The sequence below is a fragment of the Salmo salar genome, chromosome 20 (assembly GCF_965601325.2).
Source record: "Salmo salar chromosome 20, fSalSal1, whole genome shotgun sequence".
NCBI lineage: Eukaryota > Metazoa > Chordata > Actinopteri > Salmoniformes > Salmonidae > Salmo > Salmo salar.
Genome location: NC_138310.1, coordinates 13,606,742 through 13,621,994, shown reverse-complemented (window position 1 = coordinate 13,621,994; position 15,253 = coordinate 13,606,742). Strand labels below are relative to the sequence as shown.

Sequence of the window (15,253 nt, the reverse complement as noted above, 5' to 3'; positions counted from 1 at the left end):
CACACATACATACATAGGATTATATGCACACAGTACTTTCAAGTGTAGCAAATTATGTGTGTGTGTGTGTGTGTGTACCTGCGGATGTGTTTCAAGGCGTGGTCCCTCTTCAGGTACTTGATGTTCTCTCTGATGGCGGATCGTGTGCCGTCCTCTTTGGCCAAATGCTTCTCCAGCCACTCCACCACCGCTTTGTTATTGTCCCAAAGGTACGCCTGGAAATTAAGCACAGAACCTAACTCTAAAAACACTTCTAGACACCATGGATTGGAATAGATTGTGTAACCAGTGGGATTCGAACCTGGGTCCCCCACGCAGTAACCCAACGTCTTAAACACTGGACCAAAAATAACTAAATGTTCCGAGGGTGACAATTGGGATTACATGTTTCAGACAGGGGTACTCCATTACAATAGGATAACCTTGCTTGTATCACATGAACAGAGCCATTACGTTGTGACATCCATACCTGGACCGTGCCCTCGGTCTCCACAAACCAGCGGCGTAGCATGGACTGGATGTGTCCGTCACTCAGCTCTGGGTTGGCCTGCAGGACCTCGCACTTCACCACGCCCTCCAGCAGGAGGCGCCGCAGACGCCAGTAGAAGAAGCTCCGCACATTCTTCCAGTCCAGGATGTCCTGCATGTGACAACCACGTTACATAGACCATAGAGTGAGGGACACTAATTCCCCTGCCCCATTGTAGGTGTGGAGAATGGGACCGGACATCACACATTCATCTCCTCCTGTCTGCCCATGTGCACCCTTTGAGGTCTCATTGAACTTTATTTAGCTTTCCAGGGTTTGTTCTGTCACCTTCCATTGTTTGATTGACTATCACAACCAGGGGTTGGAACCAGTTCAGGGAACAAAGCCAAAAACCGGAAAAGAAAGGAATCTTTCAAGGAACAGAATCAGAACCGGGAACGAAAGTGATCTACACTGTTCTGGAACAGAACTGCCATTTTAAAAGAATGGCAACCGGTTAATAAAGTTATTTTATGTTCCAGCGTTCTTTCCAGTACCAAAAAAACCGCAACAAAGCACCTACGCAAAGCCCTCACACTGTCACTCAGAAATGTATTCCACTGTCTGCCTGCCAGCTGTGGCTACCTGCCCCTCCCCCTCCAAAGCATAGGCTACTGTATTCTAATGACGTTACAAGCATGACTCAGAAATTAGGGAGAGAGATTTTTAATGACAAGAATGGATTAACTTTTTCATGCTAGTTAAGGATACTATAGTTACCACATTCCACATTGGATTTATTAACTAAAAAAAGGTTAGGCAGCTAGCTCTGGTCCAACGTTAAGCCAACTCTTGGAAGTTCAAAGACATTCAAAGTTCCTTCATAGAAGCCGTTCTTCTGTAGGTATAATTCTGTGTGCCTAATTCAGATAATGCATGTCATAAGATGCCCAGAGCTTCAAGCCTCCTCCACCATCTCTCGCTCCCCACCCACAAAATTTCAGTCGCATCTCGCTATAGTTGCATGTCAACTATAGCTTGCCCGCTCCATAGCAAGCTGCTCAATCTACACTGATTGGTTAAGACATTTTATGTTGAGCTAAAATGTAAAAAAATAACAGACAGGAACAATATAAACCATTACTTTTTTTGTTTTCAAACTGGTTCAGAACTTTATTTTGCAAGTCGGAACAGTGGAAAGGAATTTAAATGTGGGTTCTGTTCAGAACGAAACAATTCAAAATTTTTTGGGGGTTCCAACTACGATCATAACACAGAGTGTTGTAGTAAAACACAAAGGGAGGATTTTTTTTTTTACCGTGATGGCACCCTTCTCGTGCATTCTACCAGGGGTGTCATGGAGGTCCACAAACTGCACTGCCACTTGGTGGTAGATGGGCAGCAGGAACTCCTCTCTGGCCCTCAGCTTGGCTTCCAGGTCCCGCCGCTGTTTGTCTGTCAGCTCCGGTGTACCTGGCCAGTCAAAAGGATTTATTAACCAATGTCTCCATGTTCATTAGGACACAGAATTAAAGATGTTTAAAAACATTTTGCAATGGAAAGCGGAAAATTAGCATTTCTTATTGGCCAAGTCCAGGAAGTCATGCCCTGTTTCCTTTCGTTTGGTGCCTAATGAACACGACCCAGCTGTTTTCTGAATGGTTGTCGAACCCCTGTGACTCTAGCACTGGTGGAAAATGTACCCACAGTAAAAGTAAAGATACCTTCATAGAAAATGACTCAAGTAAAAGTCACCCAGTAAAATACTACTTGAGTAAAACTATTTGGTTTTAAATATTTCAAAAGTAAATCATTTCACATTACTGATGTTAAGCAAACCAGCCACCACAATTTGCTTGTTTTTTAAATTTACAAATAGCCAGGGCACACTCCGACATAATTTCCAAATGAAAAATGTGTGTTTAGTAAGTCCGCCAGATCAGAGGCAGTAGGGATGACCAGGGATGTTCTGTTGATAAGTGTGTGAATTGGACAATCTTCCTGTCCTGCTAAGCATTTGAAACGTAACAAGTACTTTTGGGTTTCATGGAAAATGTACGGTGTAAAAAGTATATTATTTTCTAAAGGATTGTAGTTGAGCAAAAGTCTAAAATATGAATAGTAAAGTACAGATGCCTCAAAAAAACTACTTAAGTAGTACTTTAAAGTATTTTTACACCACTGGACTGTAGACATGGCAAACCTTTAAAGGTCTTGAACAGTCATTCTGAAAAGTACTTTCTCTCATGGCTAACTACCAGGACGTTTGAAAAGTGGGCAGGGAGTTTATATTCATGACCTTGACTGACAGCTCTTTGAAATGCCTGTCAAGCAAATTGGATGTCGTGAGCAAAATCATCAAGATCATTTGGTGATACACAACTCAACTCAAACAAAATTGAAATTGCATCAACATCTCCCGTTTAGCATGTCTCTTGTGATGCGGTTCACAGCATCACAGACAGATGTGCTGACTTGACAACTGCGTCAGAGTTTTGAACAAACCCCCCCCCCTCCCCTTTTGTTCCAAGTTGGCTGAAGACATAGCTAGCCAGTAACTAGCCAGACACAGATGAAAGGGGAAACCTAAGTCTCTTCGCCATAGATGAACAGGGTAAACTTAAAATTTGATTTGCTGATACCCCACAGTGAAATTTTTGCACCAGTAGAGTAGCTATCTAGCTATATAAAACAATGCCAGTCTGCAAACACATCCTCTACGATTTTATTTACAAGGTGGTACTTATTTAAATTAGGCAAGAGAATATCACGTTATCATCAGTGTATTAAAATGAGTGATGTCACACTATGCCCTTAATAATCCCGCCTCCTGAATCCAAGTGTTTGACATGGGGGGAGGGGACCAGTAACCTTGTGATCACACTTTATCAATGTAGAAGCAACAGTCACTGTTCATACTTTGATCAGGTTTCCTTCAAATTTCATAACTTGAAAAACACGATTGACTGTTCGTGACCTTTAGATTTTTTTTTACAATGCAAAAAAAAAAAAAACACAACACGATGCCCATTGCACATATGTGTGGAACTACAGGTACTGTTGTAAGAGTTAACCAGGCTGTTTACCAAGCTGTTCAGCCAGACCGGCGTAGACCGAGTCGATCCGGCGCATGGTTTTCAACAGGTCCTTCCTGCGATACTTGATCTCCACAGTGCCCTCTGCCTCTAGCACACCACCCCTTGACAGGGAGAGGGGAGGAGATGAGACAGTAGGGAAAGGGGGATGAGAGAGAGTAGAAAGGGGAAAGGATTAAGAGAGCAGCTCATTCACATCGACTCCGGAGAGAAGCTGCCCTGCCATGTTAAAGAAAAGGCCCACCTGCTCTCTCTGTCTGCGTAGAGCTCCATGCACAGAAGGTTGATGGTGGGGTCGATCACCACCCAGGATCCCCCCCTCAGCTCGGCGTGCGGCGGGATGTAGATCAACACAGGCTGGCGGAACTCACGCAGGCCGTCCACGATATAGGCCCCATACTTCAGCACCTGGTCGTACATGTCTGAGAGAAATAAAAACGGACTTGCAGTTGTGGTAACACCAATATTTACAATATTGTTTTGAGATTTAGAAGAAAAAAAAACGGGGGGAAAAAAACGCTGTGTTGTAGTGGGGGGGGGGGGGTTCCAGTCAGTACCAGACTAGGGTTCAAATACTATTTGAAATCTTTCAAATGCATTGAGCGTTTGCTTTAGTCTGGCTGGAGAGAGCCAGGTGAGCAATACTTGCACTTGAGATGTCCTAGTAGTCCCATTGCAACAGGCAAGCTCAATCCAGCACAGATACAGTATTTGAAATGATTTTGAATAGTATTTGATCCCAGGTCGGCCAGTCAGTACCCTTCATTCCCCCGGAGAAGCCTCTCCAGTTGGCGAACACTATCAGAGGCAGCCGCTCGCGGTTGAAGTCACGGATGGCCTGGGCCGTCTTGAAGGCAGAGTCCGGGAACCACACCTGTCCGGCCTGCTGCACCAGCTGAGAGTGAGAGAGTGAGAGAGTGAGAGAGTGAGAGAGTGAGAGAGTGAGAGAGTGAGAGAGTGAGAGAGTGAGAGAGAGAGAGAGAGAGAGAGAGAGAGTGAGAGAGAGAGAGAGAGAGAGTGAGGGAGAGTGAGAGAGAGTGAGAGAGAGTGAGAGAGAGTGAGAGAGAGTGAGAGAGAGTGAGAGAGAGTGAGAGAGAGTGAGAGAGAGTGAGAGAGAGAGTGAGTGAGAGTGAGAGACACACAGAGGGATGTTAAACTCTGCTGCAGGCGTCGAATGAGTCTGCATTACCTTGTCAGATCACGTTTCCCTTTTCGAAAACTATCAAACGGCATCAAAACTTAACTCATGATGGTTTACTAACATGTCGCCTTGGCATACGACACAAGCAGGTCCATTGCATAATCGCTAATGCACACAACGTATAATGGAGGACACAAAGCCACTCACTCTGGCCTCAGAATCCAAGTTGGCTGGATCGGCCGGGATAGCCACCTCAACGGTGCGCGTTTCCACAGCGATGACACCAAGGGGAATCCCTCCTAACCTGTGGTGTTGTGTTACAAATTAGTTGGCAGTCTGCCTTCGGAACGACTACATCTCAGTGATTCCATATCCTGCAGGTATAACGCTGAACAAGTTGTTATAAGCATCTATGAGCCTTGATAATTGTATATAATAATTAAAATGTTATGTCCCTCTCTCTCCATGTATCAACTGACTCGAAATGACTGATACTTAGTAAGGGTCATTATGAGATGATTGTAAGACGTAACGGGGTCAAACATGCTCATGACTAGTCTTAAAATGCATGAATGTATTAAAACTGCATCATAATGCATTGTACCTGCAGGTTTTAAGAAATTGTTACATGCTTACAGAAGACATATGGGTATGTATGCATGCATGTATGTATGCATGTATGTATGCATGCATGTATGCATGCATGTATGTATGCATGTATGTATGCATGCATGCATGCATGTATGTATGTATGGTCTCTATAGAGTACACTCACCTGGCTCTGCCCACCACTACTGTCTGGGCCCAAGACCCCATCACCTCCATGAACGAGCCATGGTCACAAAATCCACTCTGCCAGGCTCCTTTTACAGCTAAACACAACACACAAAAAGTCTAGTCTTTGACAGCATTTTTTTTTTATATGCACTTTAAAAAGTTGGATTTGGTTTAATTCAATATACAGTACACTGCACTGGGGACATAGCCATGTCTATCAACTCAGGGGCTGGGGGAAATAGAATCTGGGCAGAGTTAAGAGGGTTATGTATGCTGCAGCGTGTGTCTCACTGGGGTGGGGCCTCCCGGCCAGTAGCCAGCGGGGGTCATAGGGAGCCTTCGTGGGGGTGAACTCGATCTCCCTCTCCACTGGGTCCTTGGGTGGTATCACCGGCACCGGAGAATGCTTGGTCTGAAATCAGAGTAGAACAATGTTCTGACAACTCCTATCTGGGGGTTGGTCGGCTGAGTTTGACCCCTTACGGGACATCTTCAGCCTGGACCGAGATCCGTTTGGGCCGTCTTACCAAATTGGCGTCTCAGAGTAAAAGTGCTGATCTAGGATCAGTTCTGTCCATTCGCTCATAATGAATATGATTACATGGACAGAGGGGATATGATCCTAGATCGGCGCTCCTTCTCGGATAATCTTTATGAATATGGGGTCAGACCTGGTCTTCCTCTTTTTCTAATGTACCTTCGGCATATAGGAGAGCCAGCGCAGGATAGTGAAAACGCCCTCAAAGTCATCGGGCACCGTGGTGTGCGTCACTCCGTTGTTGTGCATGATCTGGACGCCTCCCAGCTGGTTGTTGGAGGTGTACACTTCTCGACCCAGAACCTGTGACGACAACAGCTTCACTGTCAAGGACAGTGGAAACGCGACACATATCCAGAGGATTATAGTACATTGCAGTTATAACGACTTAAAATAGGTTCCACTACTTATGAAACATGAGACTCCTTAACAGTCATACTGGGGTCATTGACACAAGAGTCATATTTTTGATCATAGCCCAAAAGGTGATTTATTCAATTCTTCCTGACTTTGTCAATCAACTTGTTCTCAACCAATCTAAATAATTGTTTAGTGTTTCTGTATCAATATGGACAAAACATATATATATTTTTTTAAATAAAGACCTTTGGGGTAATTTTGAACCCTGGCCAAAAACACCTAATCCGCCTATAGTCATTAGATAAATAGGACCTTTATTTGAATCTAGCTTTCTCTGGAGACATAAATACAAGTTATCCATAGTTATTCTATGGGAAATATTTTATAAATACCAGAATTCCTATAATATTCTATATGTGCAACTTTTTAAATGGTGTTTTGGTTGCTATAACATTTGGTTTGAAGTGACTGAGGATTTGGACATGCTTTTAGAAGCATCCTACCATAGGCCCTACCACTCCCATTGTTTCACTAGAAGCGATGCTAATGCTGGCTTCACGATAAGTAAATAAATAAAATTAAGCCATATTTTTGGTAATTGTTTCATGATCAATGGATTAAACATTGTCAATAAAATTAGGTATATTTACATTTTTGATGTACCGCCCCTTTAAAATGCAGTCGTTTTTTAGCTCAATATGTCAAAATGAATATTTACTTCAAAATTCTGAAAAACAAAATGATACTACAGTCAATTCATGGTAAATCAGCTTTTTAGTACTAATATGGTTTGTACTTTGGGAAAAAAGCTGCACATTAATGAAGGTTAACATTAATATTTTCGTTTTTATAGAATATGCTAATTAACACATTTTTGCTAAAATAAGTCGGTTTTGATATTTGAAAAAAATCTGACAACATTATTTATATGTCTAATGAGGTCTTAATTATTATCAAGTTAATAGATGATTGTTGCTTGTCAAAATGACCCAAGTTTACATACCCATGTATGTAAATTATGTTGGTAGTATGAGGGTTAGAGGGGTATTTTAGGTAAAAAACATATTTTCATATATTATTTTGAACATACGAGCTCCGTAGTTATCCTAACAGTGGGCCTGTGTTTACTTCTTGTGTCAGTCTCACCGAGTTCAAAAACGCATGATGAATCCAAGCAGACGGGACAGAGACATACCTTGTTGAGGGCTCCAGCCCCGGTCAAGATGATGTGGGAGTTCTCCACCTGGATGACCCTCTGCCCCAGACGCACTAGATAAGCCCCGATCCCAATGGCACGGCACGTCACCTGCAGTACCCAGGACATACAGTACCATGGCTTCAACATAAGCCACGAGGCATGCTATGCCTAACGACCTGGGTTATCTAACACCATACAAAGAGATGTGTGTGTGTGTGTGTGTGTGTGTGGCCCGTGTCCTCCTGACCATGCTGATGGTGATGATCTCGTCATAGGCCTGGGAAGACTCCCCGGCGATGGTGCCTGATCCTCTCAGGTTCTCCACCCCAAGACCATCTTCGGTCCCTATGATGTCAGTGATGATGTACCTGGAGTACAGTCGACAGAGAGAGAGAGAGAGACAGAGAGAGACAGTCAGCGAACCTCTGGGATACCACACTGTCTTTGTTAGCTGTGCTAGTTGATAAGGGTGACTAGCACCAGAGGGGTATACTACAAAGCAGGTTCAAGGAGTTAGCCAGCTGACCTGCCATAACATTTTGATATTTCAAGATAAGCTTGAAAATGGGTATAGATATGACTTTTCAATTAGACTAAGTTGAGCATTTTTTTTTTTTTTTTAAATGTCCCATCAAATCAATAGTTATTTCTGGTTGCTTTTCAAAGTCAGCTGGCTAACTAATTGATCCTTCTTTGTTGTCTACTCCTCAGGTGAAGGGCTTGCGTGTGCCACCTGCTCTCTCCGCCCTCCTCCACGTGGTGGCAGTGGACAGCGTTGGTGGAGCTGATGCGGGTGTAGTCCTGGGGCGTCAGGTACAGATACTTGAAACCCTACAGGTGGAGACAAACAAAAAGGTTATCAGTTCCAAGAAAGTGGGCTAACACAGAAACGGGGCATGTCTGTGTAGAGGCTGATAAGAGGTTACAACAGGATTACACCTTGCCATTATGCCCCACAGAGAAAAATCAAATCACACCCACTCTTCTGATCACCAGTCAGTTTGCCCGACACAGTAGACCATGCCGCCAGCACATGGTAACAAAATCAGCTTTGCCAGTGTCACACAGACGGAAGGAATAACGTTAAGAGCTTTTTGGTGCCACCTTTCAAATCAAACTTTATTGGTCACATGCGCCGAATACAACAAGTGTAGACTTTAACGTGAAATGCTTACTTACAAGCCCTTAACCGGCAGTGCAGTTCAAGAAGAGTGAAGAAAATATTTACCAAGTAGACTAAGATAAAGTATATGGTTGCATGGTATGCCCTTACAAGTCACAAACCTGCACCCAAAGACCTTTTTACAAGGCCACTGAAGACAACTCAGTAGCAGGCGTGCTCAACTGAACAGTCCTTGTAAAAAAGGTCTTACGTACACTGTAGAATCTACTGTTTAGTAGTGACTGGTGATAAGTCACCTTGTAAGGGTCCTGGGGGTCGTTCCAGGCAACCTGAAACATGCGTCTTATCTCCTCGGCCAGGCCGATGCGCGCCCCGCTGTTGGCTGAGATGTAGATGCGTGGAATGCCCTCGGCCCGGGCCATCTCCGACGCCCTCAGGAACAGCTGGTCCTCCTGGGGCCCGAACGAGCCAATCATATAGGTGATGTCGTTGCAGATGACGATGATGTCGCGGCCCTCGGGATACTCTAGCGTCTTCATCCGCATCCGAAAGGCTACCATTCCTACCTGGGAGAGAGGGATAGAGAGCCAAGGAGAGTATTCAGGATTGCCAGGGGGGGGGGTTCGGGACAACATAGGGGGTTTTTAAAAGAAAGATGGCCCTGCTCGTCTCTAACACTAGAATATGTTGTCGTTCCGAGCACGCTATGTGCTCTACCTCGTTGTCTCCAGGCAGGCGGTTCATCTGCACCAGTCGGTCATGCGGGTCCAGCACCAGCTCGGTGCACATCAGCACGTCTTTAGGGTAGCTGTCCCCCGGACCCCAAAGCTTAAAGAGGGCCTATAAGACACAAAAGGTAAAAAACAAATAGAAAAAACAAAGAAGTCCCTGCAGTTAAAAAGGGTCAAGTGTCAAAAAGAGAGAGGAACCCCCACCTGTCGGAACATCTCTGGGAAGTCGTAGACGTAGGTGGTGCCCAAGGTCTGGGCCTGGAAACGTTTGGACTGCAGCAGGTCCTTGGTGACATAGGGATGGTTGATGAGCATGCCGTGCAGAGGGCCCTGCTTGTCCCCGTACGACTGGAACATGATCTAGAGGTCAGAGGGCAGACGGAGGTCAGTGGTCAGCTGCAGCTCATTGCATCGAATGGATAGAGAAACTGAAATAGAAAGAAGTGATTTATAAATTATTTGTGAAGCATCCATATAGTTTTCAGGAATTTACATTTACATTTTAGTCATTTAGCAGACGCTCTTATCCAGAGCGACTTACATTTCATACAATGCATTTTTTTTTTGTACTGGCCCCCCGTGGTAATCGAACCCACAACCCTGGCGTTGCACACACCATGCTGGCGTTGCAAACACCATGCTCTACCAACTGAGCCACAGGAATACCCTGTGAAGCGTTCAGCAAATTGTAGACCCTGCTGCACTGCTAATTCAACACTATTTCTCTGGCTGCGCATTGTGCACCGATCTGTGCCAGTGAGCTGATCCCAGCCTGCGTACCGGTTTATAGTGCTCTTCCTGATCGGCCTACCTGTCCCGTTGAGGGGTCTGTGACCTCCTTATACAAGCTGATGTCCAAGTAGTAGCCGGACTCGTTGGTGAGGAACAGACGGATGGGGATGGCGGTCCCAGTGGGCGTTAGCCGGATGTTGATCTTCAGCTCGGCCTGGAGCACCCGGAGCTTCCACAGCCTACTGCCGTAACGCATCACCATGGAGCGCACCGACTCCTCAATCTACAGGACACAGATTGGCAACACACACACACATCATGATATAACGTCACTTTAACTGGCTCATGAAACCCCACAATCCTTTGTGTTAGGCAAACAAGATATGCTTTTCCTCGTGGGTATGGGCAGGTGTGCCCCTTCTGTCCAATGAAGTCATTTCTGGGCAATATTTCTGTCCATTTATGGAACCCTTTTTGGCTCAGGAGTCACATAAGCCCCTTTAAGATGGACTATTACTAAATGGGATTGTTGTCAAAATCCCTTGTCTCAGAGGAGCCAACAGCACAGAGAGCAGAGGCACACAGACCTTGGAGGGGTCCATGATGACGGTCGGGACAAAGTTGAGGAAGATGTGGTTGCAGTCGGTGCGCCATTTGGTGTTGCTGAAGGCCACCTCCAGCTCATCCATGGCCTCCAAGAGAAGACGCTCACCCTCGTTCTGTAGGTACTCAAATGACGCTTCCTGGACAGAGAGAAAGGGGTGCTAGCGTTTTGAGAGAAAAGTCATATTCCAAGCAAGATAAATTATTTATCGTCAATGAAAGGGAGCAAAATCAATACATGTATTTTTAACTCCGGTTTAGAAGAGATTTTTTTGTAAGGGACCTCCTTGCGGCGTTTATTCCCCCCTCCCTCCTGTACCTTTGTGATGAGGTCAGAGTGGCGCATGATGGCTCGGATGAAGTAGCGGTAGTCTGTGACCTCAGCGCCCTCCTGCACGCGAGCGGCACCCAGGTACTGGTGCATCTTGCTGTTGGAACAGGGCACGGCCGTCAGGTCAAAGTTACGCATGCGGTTCAGCTCCAGCTGGAAGGCCAGAGCAGGCTCTAGGTTCCTGTAGATACGATCCTCCTGAAACTGAGAGAGACACGCACACAGGTGGAGAGAGAGTGGGTTTACTAGTGTTTTAAGGCTGTTCATGTATAACAAATGTCTGGGTATTGTTAAAAATAAAAAATAAACAATTGTAAAGAAGTTTTTTTTTTACCCCGTCTCTGGCTCTGAAAGTGAAGAACTTGGGAAATTCCCTCTGGTAAAAATCAAAGAGGAAAATTAGATTCATCTTGGTCGTATTCATTAGGCACCAAATGGAAGAAAATTGACGGAAACAGGAAGGGACTACCTGACGTTGTCCAATAAGAAACGCTTGTTTTCGTTTTCTGTTGCAAAACGCTTTGCTGCGGTGTGCACTAATGGAAACGACCGTGCTTTTATTAGCCATAGTTTAATTGTAAGTTAATATTAAGTTAATAGTATATTAATAGTAAATCCAAAGTAGATTAAAATTAAGTTAATAGTAAGTCAAATCAGATTAATAGTAAGAGATGACGGAGCACTATTCACAGTCGTATTCAACAACAGCAAAGGGATATTTCAAAATGTAGCCTCGTACGACCATCTCGATCTCGCGAACTTACAATCCGTTTCGCTTCATGGATTCCATGTAACAGAATGGAAGCTTGCGAGACCAGGATGGTCGTACGAGGCTATTTCATAATGGTCTCGTAGAAACATCTTACCCTCTGTGCGACTAAAAACGTGATCCTTCGGATGCCGTGCTCAAAGAGTAACACTTTCTGTAATAAGAAATGATCATATCAAGTATAATCCTGGTGCAGAAATCATAGGACATACTGGGAGAATAATGAAGAGAATCCTAACTTCCACTTAAGTCAAATATTCACTTCATCCTGTGTTGAGGTCAATGGGAGACTAAGTTCAAAGTCAACGTGAGCAGAAGCTAGGATTCACCCCTATGAGAAAAAAGCCCAGACATAATTATACTGTGAGAGTTTGGTGGGATGAACCGTGCTGCTGACCTTAGACTGGGCGAAGGCAGCGAAGGCTGTGACCAAGGTATCGTCATCCTCCGTGTCCGCTGACTTGATGGACACATTGATGATGTGGATGGGGTTCTCCTTCATGTTCTGCTGGAGCGCACGGCGAAATAATCACAGCTTAGTGAGAAATGTCAGCCTTCACCTCGTATACAAAACACTCAGATTGTAGCTGTATAGTTCATATGCAAAGATGTCAATATTATATAATATCCATTTCTTATCTAATGAAACAAATGATTCGTTTTAGGCAAACAATACATTTTTGTTGTTGTTCTAACGAGGTATTTTCTCGCCAATATTTCTGGCCATTTAGTAGACCCCTTGTGGCTTGAGAGCACCCCCAGAAGCAACAATTCCATAAAGCCTCTAACACGATCCCATCACATGGTCACCTTGCAGTTATCCTCCTCGTAGAGGCTGGAGCAGGCCTCTGGGAAAAGCGGGCTCTCCAGAACCGGGTCAGCAAAACTGGAGATAACCTCATCAAAGTTCCTGCACACACACCCAGCAGATGGACATACACCCAATATTCCATTTGTTTTGTGTTAACCGCGACTGTTCGCTAAAGTTGGCTAACAGCCTGAGAAGATTGTGTGCCGCGAACGTAAATGTCTGTTTCGGGTCTAAACTTCCACTAAAAATAATCAAGTGGCCATGTAGACTTTCTACTATAATTAGTAGGAATAGTTAAGTCGTTTACAGTTTGAATATTGTCGCTAGAAAGCCACAGTAATCCAAAAAAGTAGCTGTTTGATGTTTCACCATAACATTTTGGAATGTTCGTTCAAATCGTTCAACTGAAATTGTGACAACATGTAAGCTGCAAACAGAAGCCTTGTTGAACTCGCCTCAGGTCGGGACAAGGCTTATTATTACCCCATATTACAAGACATCCAAGAGTTGTTCTGGGTTTTTTTACCTTTTGAAGTCTTCGAAACACTGGAAGGCCACCATGGCTCCCATGCGCTGACAGGGGGGAGAGAAAACCCCATCTAGGAAGAGTTCGCTACCCTGCCGCCTCATCTCAAACTGTCCCACACTGTTCACCGGCATCGCCAACCTGGGGGAAGGGAGGACAACACACTGGTGACTCCTGGGTAGGGTTGGGGTGGGCACTGGGAGTAATGGTATAGCATACTGTACCTGTTTTCTTTCCACAAAGCATAACAATACATTTGTTTTGTTTGATAATACGTTTGAAATGAACTGACTGATTGTGTATAACTGACTATGGTTGATTGAAAGAGGCCGGGCAGATTACTATAGTGGCCTATGAGGGTCAAATCTGCAACAGGAGAATACTTTTTGCGCTTTTTGTCACAAAAAAAGGGGGTTTAAAACACACATTGCAAACAGTAGGTCAGACAAAGTACATATGCTTCTCAAAAGCTACATCTCTATGAAAGTTGAGAAAGGAAAAAAAAATGGGAAGAATATAAATTAGGAAGGACGTGTTGGAAGAGTCCTTGGGCAGAGGTTTATGGGTTTTTTTTTTTAAAGATGGGGGAAGAGCACAACAGCGCATTCAGCCATGCATTGCTAGGAGACATACACAGACGGAGCCAGACACAGTGTGGCAGGCTGCCTGGAAGGAGGAGCTGTACTCTACCTGTTCAGAGTAGGGCTGCTCCCTCTGAAATCAGATCATTGACAGGTGAATGTAAGCAGTGGATCATCCACCTTGACCACAATGCATTCTTATTAGTGTCAAAGCACTTTATGGCATACTCTAGCTTTGCACATTAATAATGACCATGAAAAACCATTCCGAAGTTAAAATGTTAAAAGCAGCAAATGAGTCATTTTATTTTAACTACTGGGTGTGATTGAGATCCATTGTGATTTATCAAGTTGCAATTACAAAACCTGACTTCTAACAAGACAGGACAGAGGAGAGGGGAAAGCCGAAAGTCAATTCCTTGCAATTGGGCCTGACTTTCAGTGAATTGAATTTTCGCAACTGAAAATCTAAATTAAAATAAAAATAACCTGTAAGAAAATGTTTAAACCAAAACGGAAGTCAGCTTCCTGGTTTGTGGAATGGAGCTTTGGCATCTTGAGTCCATCCCAATAGTTTACTTATGTCTGACGGTTTGCCCTAAAATGGCAGCGGAGAAACGATTACATTGAAGGGCTTGTCCCAAAGGGGAGAGGGTTATGGGGGTGTCAGGAAGGACAAAGATGATCTACTGCTCTACACAAAAGGAAGCAGCACACAGACTGTACCATGACCAGGGTTCACAGGCCCTATTAGTGCTCTCAGTATAGAGACTGAACACGTTCTCAGAGATGCTGAGCATGTAGAGTTGAGTGGATTACGTGTTGGCGCGCGCTGAGTGAATCACTCGGGTGAATCTCTCGCTTGTTGATGTGGAGAAATGGGAAACAGGAGCAAATCAATGAGAACCAGAGGAATACTGGACTGCAGAGAAATGGTATAAAAACGTACCAAATTTTTTTTTTTAAAAAGGATAAAATACAACGATTGGCTCATTCACTAACAAATATACAAAAGATTTCCATTCCCATCGCTTGAGAATAATTAAAATCCTTATGTGGTGAAAAGTAAATTAGCTAACTAAATATAACCAACTTTCTTTTCATTAACAACAGTTATCATCATGGCACAGTTGTAACTTTAGGTTGTAAACTAACCATCTTTCCTGTCTATTTCAAATTGCACCCACCGTGTCCCTTCTTTCTCAACTCAATACTTTTTAACCGGGGATAGTTGGCAGCTATGGAAACCTTGTATTGAAAGTGGCAACTCCAGAGTTGGGACATTGTAGGTTACGTTTGATGTAGAGCTGCTTTGTGACGCTGGTAGAGAACTGGTGTCTGGGTACCTGTTGGGGTGGGACGACGGCAACATGAACTGGAAGTCTACGGCACACGTCCCGTCCGGCAACTGGTGATGCTGGAGGCTGTTCAGCTCGTAAGCAATGTAGCCCCTTCGCACGTACACCTA

General features: G+C 44.3%; 1 protein-coding gene across 10 annotated transcripts in view; it reads right to left on the bottom strand.

Annotated features, from left to right (window-relative positions):
• The window catches only part of acacb (acetyl-CoA carboxylase beta), a 47,513-nt gene that overhangs the window by 3,837 nt on the left and 28,423 nt on the right, over positions 1 to 15,253 (bottom strand). For 5 of the 10 annotated variants that reach the window (XM_014160783.3, XM_014160782.3, XM_014160793.3 and 2 more), the window contains 26 exons: positions 15,132 to 15,250; positions 13,895 to 13,918; positions 13,205 to 13,345; positions 12,678 to 12,777; positions 12,265 to 12,375; positions 11,965 to 12,021; positions 11,433 to 11,474; positions 11,087 to 11,302; positions 10,752 to 10,907; positions 10,244 to 10,447; positions 9,637 to 9,792; positions 9,419 to 9,541; positions 8,998 to 9,267; positions 8,312 to 8,409; positions 7,826 to 7,946; positions 7,576 to 7,686; positions 6,180 to 6,323; positions 5,774 to 5,894; positions 5,481 to 5,577; positions 4,913 to 5,009; positions 4,324 to 4,459; positions 3,809 to 3,986; positions 3,556 to 3,668; positions 1,788 to 1,942; positions 470 to 640; positions 79 to 215 (listed from right to left, as the gene is read on the bottom strand). In XM_014160783.3, the coding sequence (XP_014016258.2) occupies positions 79 to 215; positions 470 to 640; positions 1,788 to 1,942; positions 3,556 to 3,668; positions 3,809 to 3,986; positions 4,324 to 4,459; positions 4,913 to 5,009; positions 5,481 to 5,577; positions 5,774 to 5,894; positions 6,180 to 6,323; positions 7,576 to 7,686; positions 7,826 to 7,946; positions 8,312 to 8,409; positions 8,998 to 9,267; positions 9,419 to 9,541; positions 9,637 to 9,792; positions 10,244 to 10,447; positions 10,752 to 10,907; positions 11,087 to 11,302; positions 11,433 to 11,474; positions 11,965 to 12,021; positions 12,265 to 12,375; positions 12,678 to 12,777; positions 13,205 to 13,345; positions 13,895 to 13,918; positions 15,132 to 15,250 (3,398 nt within the window). The remainder of the gene's footprint in view (positions 1 to 78; positions 216 to 469; positions 641 to 1,787; positions 1,943 to 3,555; positions 3,669 to 3,808; positions 3,987 to 4,323; positions 4,460 to 4,912; positions 5,010 to 5,480; positions 5,578 to 5,773; positions 5,895 to 6,179; positions 6,324 to 7,575; positions 7,687 to 7,825; positions 7,947 to 8,311; positions 8,410 to 8,997; positions 9,268 to 9,418; positions 9,542 to 9,636; positions 9,793 to 10,243; positions 10,448 to 10,751; positions 10,908 to 11,086; positions 11,303 to 11,432; positions 11,475 to 11,964; positions 12,022 to 12,264; positions 12,376 to 12,677; positions 12,778 to 13,204; positions 13,346 to 13,894; positions 13,919 to 15,131; positions 15,251 to 15,253) is intronic. The other 5 variants (XM_014160788.3, XM_014160787.3, XM_045702964.2 and 2 more) reach the window with 5 other exon arrangements.